The sequence below is a fragment of the Chiloscyllium plagiosum genome, unplaced genomic scaffold (assembly GCF_037043375.1).
Source record: "Chiloscyllium plagiosum isolate Xiang-an unplaced genomic scaffold, Cpla_swu_hap1 HiC_scaffold_20, whole genome shotgun sequence".
Taxonomy (NCBI): domain Eukaryota; kingdom Metazoa; phylum Chordata; class Chondrichthyes; order Orectolobiformes; family Hemiscylliidae; genus Chiloscyllium; species Chiloscyllium plagiosum.
Genome location: NW_028270158.1, coordinates 60,720,020 through 60,732,024, shown reverse-complemented (window position 1 = coordinate 60,732,024; position 12,005 = coordinate 60,720,020). Strand labels below are relative to the sequence as shown.

General features: G+C 44.2%; 1 protein-coding gene across 3 annotated transcripts in view; it reads left to right on the top strand.

Annotated features, from left to right (window-relative positions):
- The first annotated feature begins 5,542 nt into the window (after positions 1 to 5,542).
- Positions 5,543 to 12,005, top strand: part of LOC122560491 (E3 ubiquitin-protein ligase MGRN1-like) — a 168,062-nt gene continuing 161,599 nt past the window's right edge. For all 3 annotated transcript variants that reach the window (XM_087998015.1, XM_043711141.2, XM_043711142.2), the window contains exon 1: positions 5,543 to 5,698. In XM_087998015.1, coding sequence (XP_087854141.1) covers positions 5,611 to 5,698 — 88 coding nt within the window. In that variant the 5' untranslated portion in view covers positions 5,543 to 5,610. The remainder of the gene's footprint in view (positions 5,699 to 12,005) is intronic.

The following is a 12,005-nucleotide window of genomic DNA, read 5'->3' as shown; positions in this document are numbered from 1 at the left end:
AAGGACAAGTTAGTGTGACAAAAAGACTTCTTTTTCATTACCTTTCAATATAATCAGTTCTCAAGAGCACAGGGTCCTGTGTCATGGAGATGCCCTGGACAAATTGTGTTTTTACTGGTTTTATTTAAATTTAAAAATACACTTTATTCATAAAAAAGACTATGTATGTACATAGTCAAAAAAGCAGTTTGGTTCTGTACAGAATTTGGATATGGGGACAAAACAAACGTTGGTTTGACTTTCCCGATAGCTCCAACAAACCCAAGGTATTTCTTACTTATGCAAGATGTTAGTTACATGTATGTGAGGACCGGTAAGGTCCAGTAACGGACCACCATTGTACTTTTTTTAGATTAGATTCCCTGCAGTGTGGAAACAGGCCCATCAGCCAAACAAGTCCACACCGACCCTCCATACCTATTTCCTTCTGACTAATGAACCTAACACTACGGGCAATTTAGCATGGCCAATTCACCTGACCTGCACATCTTTGGACTGTGCAAGGAAACTGGAGCACCGGAGGAAACCCAGACAGACATGGGGAGAATGTGCTACCTCCACACACAATTGCCAAAGGCTGGAATTGAACCTGGGTCCCTGGCGCTGTGAGGCAGTAGTGCTAACCACTGAGCCACCGTGCCGACCCATAAGACCTTAATGCAGTGGAGAAAGCCCACTGTCTTTGGCAGCAGCTGTCCCAAGCTTTAGTGTGTCTCTGAGCACGTAGTCCTGGACCTTGGAATATGCCTGTCTGCAACACTTAGTCGAGGTCAACTCCTTACTTTGGAAGACCAACACATTTCAGGCAGACCAAAGAGTGTCTTTACTGAGTTGATGATCCTCCAGGCACAGTCATAGACTCACAGAAACCCTGCAGTGTGGAAAATGGCCCTTCGGCCCAACAAGTCTGAAGAGTAACCCACCCAGAACCATTCCCCTACCCTATTATTCTATATTTACCCCTGATGAATGCACATAACCAATACATCCCAGAACATTATGGGCTATTTAGCATGGCCAGTTCATCTAACCTGCACATCTTTGGATTGTGGGAGGAAACCCACACAGATACGGGGAGAATGTGCAAACTCCACACAGACAGTTGCCCGAGACTGGAATCGAACCCGGTCCCTGGTGCTGTGAGGCAGCAGTGCTAACTACTGTGCCACCATGCCACCCTCGATGTTTATTGATGTTTGTCTTGGCGTGCATCGGGGAATAGACCATAGAGCACAGAGTCCTGCGACACAGAGCTGCTCGGGATGAACCTCTACAATAACCATTGCATCTTCCTCCTGACTTCCTTTTCAGTGGAACATTCCAGAGGTGATGTGAAACAGTCTCTACCTCCACCACAGCTGCTTCTCAAGCAGTGTGTGATGGTGCAGACCTGACAGGGAGTACATGAAGGATTTCACAGGTACCAGCCATGTATTATCTTGGTGACTGTTGATAAGTTCTGGTGATGAAGCATTCTGCCAAATGACTTTGACAGTCTGCTCAGAGAACAACCCAACAGTATCTGCCCTCACCTCTTCCTGCAGAGTCTCAAGGATGCTATGTGCTGACCACTGCCTGAGAGACTTGTGGTCAATGGTATTTTCCCTTTGCAAATTTCTCCACAAAGGACAGGTAATGTGGAAGCGTTCTGCAGCACCAAGGCCGATTGCATCCTTTGCAACATTGGACAGGTAAAACCTCAGTAAGTACATTACTGGTGGTGGTTAATTTTTAAAAAAAATATGGTTATTATGGAGGTGGGAAACATTGCTCAATTGTGTGCAAGTTACCAGGCTTCTGGGTAGAAGAAAGAAAAAAGTAAAATGCATATGTCATAGAGTTGGACTTACTCATGCAGGCTTGGTTTTCTCATTGTTTTCACATGGTTAACTTGATGAACACACAAGCTGAAACTATCACAGCAAGGAAAACAGCATATCTGTGACCAGAACATGCAAACAACGTATCTCCTCAACCAATCAGATTTACTCACTTAGATTGGGTCCCTCCTGACATGTCAGTATCAGTCACCTGAACAGTCCCCTGCAGCACTTCTTCAGAGGTGATCATATCTCTCCATGTGATATCCAGGATCTTTCATGGGTACCATTTGGATTTCGACTGAAAAATTGTGAAGTGAACATTGTAGGAACTAAGAAGGAAGATTAAATTAGAACGGATGAAATAGGAATCTAAATGGAAATAATAAGCTGGAAGAAAGATCAAATTAGAGAAAAAAAAGTTAATTATTAAAAAAGGTTTTTAAAACCTCTCTAACTGAAAACAAAGGATTATGCTTTCAACATTAATTTTCAAGATCAGAAAGGTCATTTGGCAGCAATGATCATATGCTTTTAAAATGATACTTAAACTTGAAATTACTTAATAACAGAGTCATAGGGATGTACAGCATGGAAACAGATCCTTTGGTCCAACCTGTCCATGTCGACCAGATATCCCAACCCAATCTAGTCCCACCTGCCAGCACCCGGCCCATATCCTTCCAAACCCTTCCTGTTCATATACCCATCCAAATGCCTCTTAATGACTTGTACTAACATCACATGGCAACTTTAATTTATACATACCATGGCAATATCAGAGTTAATGCCATTCAGTATGTTTCAAAGGTGAGTCAAATAGTTAATTGTGGATTGGCATAATTTGGAGAGCAACCTTTGGATATTTGAATTTTACCAAGCAACTGCTCCTTGCCTAATGGCAACCTCACTACTACTACTGTCAACTGACCTGCTATTGCTAAGTTACCAGGCTGCTGACCTACATTCTATTATTGAATATGCAGAATTTGTCAAATGAAATATTTGGAAGAGGAATACCTTCGGTTCCAGCCACAAACTCCATTCCCTAGCAATTGTCCCCATAAATGGATCTCCCTGGCCTCTGTCTAAGGCAGAGTTAGACTGTTCATAGACTCTGCTACATATTTGAAATAAACTTCTAATCACAAATCCATGCCATCCCTCAGACTTCCTTTTTCCACCTTGGTAAAATTGCCTAACCTCCACCAACATCAGCTCATTTGCTGAAATCTTCACCCACATCTTTGTTACATTTGGATTTTCCATTCCAACTGAACTGTTGCCTGGCCTCTAACATTCTACCTTCAAATAAACTGGGAGTCATGGAAACCTTTTCTGCTCATATCCTTATATCAAACCCCACTTGTTCATCACCTCCGTGCTAGCTGATCCGACTAGCTCCCAATCAAACAACATTTCAATTTTAAAATTCTCATCCTTATTTTCAAATTCACCGCTCTGCCTCTACGTTCCCTACCTCTGTAATCTCTAGTGCTCCAACCTTTCAATGTTTCTGCATGTATAAATTCTGCTCCACTGTTGATAATCATGCTGTACTGCATAGATCTTCAGCTCCAGATTTCCCACCCTCAATCTCTTTATCTTTGGAACCTATCTTTCCTTCTTAAAAATACTCTTTAAAACCTACCTCAATACCAAGACTTCTAGTTCCATTTAGTATGGTGTTAAGCCACATCACACATGCTGAGGTCATTTTATAAGAACTGCACCCTGTCCAGGAAGAATATTTTATGGTTCAACTGGATGCAAGTGTGAGATCAGGGAGGAAGCTACTCTGGCTCTCTTCTGCAGTTTTGGCCATTTTCAGCTCTGATCTCCAGCATCTGCAGTCCTCACTTTCTCCTCCATGTCCAGGTAAGTTGTGGAATTGTTGGGCCAAAGGGCCTGTTTCCACACTGTAAGTAATCTAATCTAAACTTGGATGGGAACATACAACATTGAGACCTTCCATGACGATGGATACAGTGGGCATAAAATATTTACCTGATAAAATAATATATAACGATGTTATTACTTAGCATCATTGTACATTTTAATTGCAACTTGCTCAAGTTAATGTCTTACTAATGCCTTCTCCTAGACATATATCCTTGGCACAGTCATCTTTTATTTGTTTAATCAAATGAGGCATAAGTATTGTGGTAGAAAAGTATGTACCCAAAATGTTTTAATAGGAAAATGTTTGTCATACTATCTTACAACTTTTGATTGTTATTTAAATAAGGATCTCTTTTGTTAAATTCCAAAATTCACAATCTAGTCTGCCCAAGGCGTGACATAATATTAGTAAACAGGGCAAAATAATGAAAGCATGAACACTTCATTGATTAAAATCGTGTCTCAAGAAAAAAAAACTGTTTACAACAACCCTTAATGACTCAGCAAGTTGTTTCTAGGAGTGGCAGAGATGATATATGTGTCTCAGACCATTCCAAGTGTTCATTCAGTGAATCCTGCTGGGTGTGCTGTTATACTAAAGCTTGGGATACTGTCACCAAGGCGCAGTGGGGAAAGACTTCCACTTCCTGAAGTTAAATGAGGGTCTGTTCAGTTATCGGACCCTCCCAGTGCCTCAATGTATATAAATATATAGTAGTCTTGTATGTGTAAGAGATGCCTTTGGTTTGTGGGGATAGATTCTAGATTAGAGTGGTGCTGGAAAAGCACAGCAGTTCAGGCAACATCCGAGGAGCAGGAAAATCGACGTTTCGGGCAAAAGCCTTTCATCAGGAAGATGAAGGGCTTTTGCCCAAAACGTCTGTTTCCCTGCTCCTCGGATGCTGCCTGACCTGCTGTGCTTTTCCAGCACCATTCGAATCTCGGATCTGGTTTCCAGCATCTGCATCCCTTGTTTTTACCTCTGTGGGGATAGAGTCAATCTCCAATGCTTATTTGTTTCCCTGATATACTACTGTACAGAACTGAACCGTAAATGTGTATAACCAAGAGATTTTTTATGAACAAAGTAGATAGCTTGAGGAGAGTTGTCAAGCTCCTGTTATCCCTGAACCTGTTAATTTGCCTCGCAATCTGCGAAGGCTCAGTCACACACTGATAAAGGACAAAAGCTACCAGACGGCCCGCATAGAATTATCACGCGAGGTGAGACAACGGTGGAGGAGCGCAGGCACTGTCCCGTCCCGGCCCGCACCTCCTAACAACGGCCAGAACACAAGGGGCAGGCCAGACAGGAACCGGAAGTGGGGTGGTACTCCTCGCGGCGCCCGCCGGGTAATGGAGTCTTTCCCGGCTCTGAGCGCCTTCACCGTACGCAGAGAGGAACTACAATCCCCAGAACCCGCCGAGCGATTTCTCCCCCCCCCCGCCCCAAACGCCCGCCCGCTCGCTCGCTCGCACTTCCGGAGGGAGACAGGGACTTCCGGCGGGGGAAAGTTTGCGACCGTTTTATGACGGAACAGAAAATGTTCCTTCGGTTGGTACCTTTCTCCCGAGTCCCCGGAAAGATGAATTAGCCTTTGTTAGGGTGAGACCGCGGAATTCTGAGCTGTGGTCGAAGGAGTGCACCCCCCCGATAGTTGTTGTTCCTTGTGTTTGACTTTAAGGCCGGGGTTTGTTGATTGTAACAGGAGGAGGAGGAGGAGGAGGGCGAGGGCCCGGGTCTCGGGGCGACTGTGAAGACCCGAGGCGAGGGGAGGCGGTGGGGTGAGTCTTCAAAGGGCGAGGGCCTGAGGGTTGGGGGGTGGGGGGTGTTGTTCTCGTTTATTCAGTGTCCCCCGCTTGCCCCTGCACCCGGGACGGTATAACCATGGGCTCGGTGCTCAGCCGGAGAATCGCAGGAGTCGAGGATATCGATATCCAGGCTAACTCGGCCTACAGATACCCACCGAAATCTGGTAAGGGAGAGTCACCCCGTACCCCCTCCCCTCGCACATCGGAATCAGTTCTACATTTAAGTTTGTGCGTTTTAACTTCGATTGTACTTGTAATCCTGCCCACGAATTTCCAATAAGATGGTAAATGTGTCCATCACGATCAGTAAGAGACACGGGGAGAGTGGGGGAAGTGGCGTTGAAAGCCCAGCAGAGCTGAAAAATGTGTTGCTGGAAAAGCGCAGCAGGTCAGGCAGCATCCAAGGAACAGGAGAATCGACGTTTCGGGCATAAAGCCCTTGATTGAATGGCGGAGTAGACTCGATGGGCCGAATGGCCTTACTCCCACTCCTGTTTCTTATCGTCTTATGTCAGTTAATGTCTTTGTAAGAAATTGGTCGTTTGAGTGTTTACAATGTAGACATAAGCCACCAAGGTGGAAAGTGATGTTGGGGGAAGTGTATGGTTTTCACATTGGTAAGAATGCAAAAGTGATTTTTTTTTTGAAAGTATGGAATTTGCAAACAACAGCAGAAATTGCTGGTTAGGTCTAGCAGTATCTGTGGAGAGAAAGCAGAGTTAATGCTATGGGTCCAATGACTCTTCTTCAGAACTTGAGACGTTCAGAACTCTAGCATGTGCAATTCTTTGGTATTTTCTTGTGTGAAACTTGTAAATGTTGATGTTCAGAGGGGTGTAGGTGTACTTTATACAAGAATCACAAAGGTAGCTGGTGGGTAAAGCCAGCAATTAGGAAGGCATATGGTACGTTGCCCTTGATAAGGGGATTTGGTTGCAAAAACGAAGTAACCAACTAGGTGCTGTCAAAGTGTTGTTTTACATGCTTTACAGGCAGATCATATTACACGAGTACATCAGGGTAAAAGAAGAGATTGCAGAATACAATGTTACAGCTACTGAGAAGGTGCAGAGAGAGAGATCAGTGTTAACATTAAACCACATCAGATGGCCTCCTTCAAATTTCCCCACCCATGTAGTCGTTGATGCCCTCCAGTGCATCTAATCCACTTACCGCACCTCTGCCCCTGAACCCCACCCCTCCAACCTCCACAAGGACAGAATCCTCCTGGTTCTCACCTTTCTTCCGACCAACCTCCGGATATATCGCATCATCCTCCGCCATTTCTGCCACCTACAAATGGACTCAGCCACCAGAAATGTATTTCTCTCCCCACCCCTATCTGCATTCTGTAAAGACCATTCCCTTCACAACACACTTGTCAGTTCCACGTTTCCAACCAAACCATCCACCCTCCCCTCCTGGACCTTCCCCTGCCACCCCAAGAATTGCAAAACCTGTGCCCACATCCTCCTTCCTGACCCCCCTGCAATATCTCCATCCAAGGCCCCCAAAGGAGCCTTCCACATCCATCTGAGATTTACCTGCACTTCCACACATGTAATTTATTGTATCTGTTGCTCCCAATGTGGTCTCCTCTACACTGGGGAGACAGGACGCCTACTTGCGAGAACATCTCTGGGACACACGCATGAAGCTATCCCACCACTCCTTGGTCGAACACTTTAACTCCCCTTCCAGTTACTGAGGGGGTGCAGAGACCTAGATCCTGGAGTTTGAAGATGAGTTTGTTTGGAATTATGATGTTGAAGGTGGAGCTGTAGTGAATAAGTAGGACCCTGACATAGCTATACTTGTCCAGGTGTTCCAGCGATGTGTGTAGGGCCAGGGAGATAGTGTGAGCCCGTGAACCTGTTGCACCAGTAGGCGAATTGCAAAGATCAAGGCAATCTGGGAAGCTGGAATTGATGTGAGCCATGACTAACTTTCCGAGGCAGTTCGTAATTATGGATGTCAGAGACACCAGGTGAGAGTCATTGAGGCATGCTGCACGATTTTTCTTTGGCACTGGAATGATGGTGTCTTCTTTAAGTAGGTGGGGACTTCATCCTAGTAAGGAGAAGTTAAAAATGTCAGCGAATATTCCTGCCAGCTGGTCCACACAGGATCAGAGTGCACGACTGACTACCCCATCCAGGCTGGTTGCTTTCTGTGCGTTCACCCTTCAGAAGGCCAGTCTAATGTCTGTGACATTTATTGAAGGTACAGTTGCATCCGAGGCTAGTGAGATAGGTGGCATCATTTCTCTGACCTGCACAAAGTGAGCTTGGAAGGTCTTGACCTAACCAGGTAGGGATGTACTGTTTACCGCGATTCTGTTTGACAACTTTGTAGCCCGTCATGTCGTGCAAGCCGTGCCACAAACGACAGGTGGTTAGTCTGGGTCTCAAGTTTAGTTTGGTATTGCCTGTTGGCAGCTGAAAATGTGTTGCTGGAAAAGCACAACAAGTCAGGCAGCATCCGAGGAGCAGGAGAATCGACGTTTCGGGCATGAGCCCTTCTTCAGGAATGAGGAAAGTGTGCCAAGCAGGCTAAGATAAAAGGTAGGGAGGAGGGACTTGGGGGAGGGGTGTTGGAAATGCGATAGGTGGAAGGAGGTTAAGGTGAGGGTGATAGGCTGGAGTGGGGGTGGGGGCGGAGAGGTCAGGAAGAAGATTGCAGGTTAGGAAGGTGGTGCTGAGTTCGATGGTTGGGACTAAGAAAAGGTGGAGGGAGGGGAAATGAGGAAACTGGAAAAATCTGAGTTCATCCCTTGTGGCTGGAGGGTTCCTAGGCGGAAGATGAGGCGCTCTTCCTCCAGTCGTCGTGTTGCTATGGTCTGGCGATGGAGGAGTCCAAGGACCTGCATGTTCTTGGTGGAGTGGGAGTGGGAGGGGGAGCTGAAGTGTTGAGCCACGGGGTGGTTGGGTTGGTTGGTCCGGGTGTCCCAGAGGTGTTCTCTGAAACGTTCCGCAAGTAGGCGGCCTGTCTCCCCACTATAGAGGAGGCCACATCGGGTGCAGCGGATGTAGTAAACGATGTGTGTGGAAGTGCAGGTGAATTTGTGGCGGATATGGAAGGATCCCTTGGGGTCTTGGAGGGAAGTAAGGGTGGAGGTGTGGGTGCAAGTTTTGCATTTCTTGCGGTTGCAGGGGAAGGTGCCGGGAGTGGAGGTTGGGTTGGTGGGGGGTGTGGACCTGACGAGGGAGTCACAGAGGGTGCGGTCTTTTCGGAACACTGATAGGGGAGGGAAATATATCCCTGGTGGTGGGGTCCATTTGGAGGTGGCGGAAATGACGACAGATGATACGATGTTTATCGAGATGAAGGAATTGTCTCCGCCGCATCTGCTTCCAGAAGGACCAGTTCCAATACCGAACAACCCAGATGGCCTCCGTCTTCAAAGACCGCAATATCCCCCCAGACGTGATCGACGATGCTCTCCACCGCATCTCTTCCACTTCCTGCTCCTCTGCCCTTGAGCCCCGCCCCTCCAATCGCCACCAGGACAGAACCCCACTGGTCCTCACCTACCACTCCACCAACCTCCATATACATCGTATCCTGGCCTGACGATACCTGTAGAGAGAAAAGCAAAACAAGCTAACTTTTCAGGTGTGTGACCTTTTTGTGAGGTTGTTTTCCCCCTGGTTGGGCACAGGGGTGCACAGTCTCCGGATAAGGGCCAATCGTTTATAGCTGAGGCGAGAAATTTCTTTGTTTAAATTGTTCTGAATCTTTGAAATTGTGCACCTGAGGGTTATCGATCCTCTGTTGAGCGTATTTAAAGGTGAGAAGAGTTCAAGAATTTTGGGGAGGAGTCCAGGAAGCAATAATTGAAGTAGATCATTCATCATTTTACTGAATGGTGGATCAGGTCTGATGGGCCTTATGGCGTAATTCCTCTATTACTTATGTTCTCGTGAATTATTCATGGCTTATTTTGGATTGTCTCAGATGGATTGATATCAAAGTTTTGCTGCAATATTTCCTGATGTTGCTTGCTGTACTGTATTACTGATCACGTGTTTGTTTCTGGCAATTGATCTCAGATATGTTTGCACATAGTTGCTAAATTAAATTTTACAATATTTTGTAGGGCAAAATTCTGGCATTTTAACCAATTCAGATTATTGAAATTATTGCTTTTGAGTCAATGTAAAATAGTACAGAATGATGACTTGATTTATTCACAATCCTGGTAGCAATTTTTGAAGGTGCTGAAGATGTCTTTTGTCTGATGTAATCTATATAAAGTGATGGCCCTGTAATTAAACGGAAACTCTTCGAGATACTTTTTTTTGTATTTGTGCAGAAAATATAGTCAAATTCAAAAATGATGTCTATATATTGTTATTCAAATCCATTAATACTATATGAGTGGAAAATAGCATGCGTATCATGTTTAGTACTATGTAAATATTACTGCAAGAGTTAATATGATTTTGATGAAGCAAAAAAAAAACAAGATTTCAGTGTGGTAACTGATAGTTTATAGCCATTTGACCCCATCTTCGTAATTTAGGCCCTCTTTGTTTAAGAGTGACTTCCATCCAACTGTAAAGTAAGTCTTGCCTCAGCACATTGTGCACTGAATTAGTTGTACATGTTTTTCTTCAGTCTCTCTCATTCTGATACTCTCTTGATTAACCACACATCCTCCCCAAGCAACAGCTCATTTCAAACAATGTCTTGTCAAATACTGTGTTAGATCTGGCACGTCTGTTTATAAGGATGCTAGATCTGCCATGGTGCTTCAAGTACAACATTTTGTTCTCATGTTTTAACTCCTTTCTATTTCTGGGGCCCTTCTCTGCCTCAGTAACCTTTGTTCTCAACCAGTATTCCTGTTGTCTGACTCCAGTTCACTCCTCCTTTCCTCTCTCCCCCCCCCCCCCCCCCCCCCGCCCACCAAGCCGTTCAGTCAGGGCTTCCCGCTTTAATCAGTCTCTAGTGCTTCATATCAAAAGACATGTTCTTGAGGCTAATTTTACCTTTGTGCCATTGTGACTGAATATGAATCAATTTCTTTAGAAGATCAGAATTGATTAATGGAAATTAGTCATAATACCTGTAAAACAAAACTGTACCCGTAGAATACACAAACAACTTTTATTGGGACTGTACATCTTAAATTGTTTTAAGGGTAAAATGTTGCCGTTGATGTTGCAAGTTTGCACGATATCTAAATAGGAATTTGTGAACTAATTTACTTTCAGTTTTGGACAAGTCCTAGCAAGGGAAAATAAGGTTCCAGGTGTCCGATTACTAGGTTGATACCCAGCAGGATATCTGTACCTAGATGTGGGGTGATGAGCCCCCTCGCATCTGGCTGTGTTTCTTCGAAGGTTTAAGGCAAATAACCTGTTCTTGTGATGGCTATTTGCTATGGAAATAACCTACACTACAATCTGTTGGTTGTAGAAGGCGGTGGAAGTAATAGTTTGTCCTACATAGAGGACAGTAAGAATACTTGTTCTGGGTAAGATGTTCACCATCGAGGTCTTGTCCATTTGTTCAAGCAAAAGTAAGCAATTCAGTGATATTTTTCAAACAAGCACAGGGGGCTGTGTTTACATTAGGTCCTACATTACCAGGAAGTTTACATTAAATGTTTGTAGTCCCTTTCCTATGTGCCTTTTGGCTGATGTGTCTATCTTAAGAACAATGTCTACATTTCAGAACTCCTTCACAATGCATTATCCTTCAGGAAATGGCCAGTGAAATTATTATAACCATTATAATCGAACATCTTGCCTCTCAGAGCACTTGTATACACTACCTATGTCTGCAAACTTGAAAAATATCACAATGCAAACACAAAACATGGCAGATCCTGGAAATTTGAAACAAAACTAACAGAAAATACTGGGATAACTGTGACTGAAAGACCTGAAATCTTAATCTTTTTGCATCTTCACAGATGTTACTTGACATGAGAATTTCCAGGATTTTCTGATTTTATTATCAAAAAATTTAACATATTCACTTCAACCTGATTGGTCGAACTATTCTTGATAAGGAAAATAAATCACAATTGGGCAAATTAAATCTGCCAGAACCAGGTAATAGGAGACAATCATATGCTTACCAATAGAACAACTGATAAAAAGTGGAGCTGATGATACCAATCTCTGCTTTAATCAGTAACTCAAGGGCAAAATGTTAAAAATAAGGTTAAATAGTATTTTAAAAAAAATCCAAACATAATCACCTCAAAACTGATAAACATTGCCATAGAGTTGCTTTGTGCTCATGACCTACCCAGTGGTTTGTGTTATGCTGTGAGATCTTATCCTGAGCTCTGAGTCATACTACCTATATAGCTGTTTGAATTCAGTTTTCCTGGCTGCAAACCGCCCACCCCTTAACCCCATACCAAAAAAACTTTGCAGAAATGGATTGCTGCTGTTTGGCTTTCAACCACTACACCTGTCCATGCATAAATGTTCCTTTTCATCTGTGGAATTT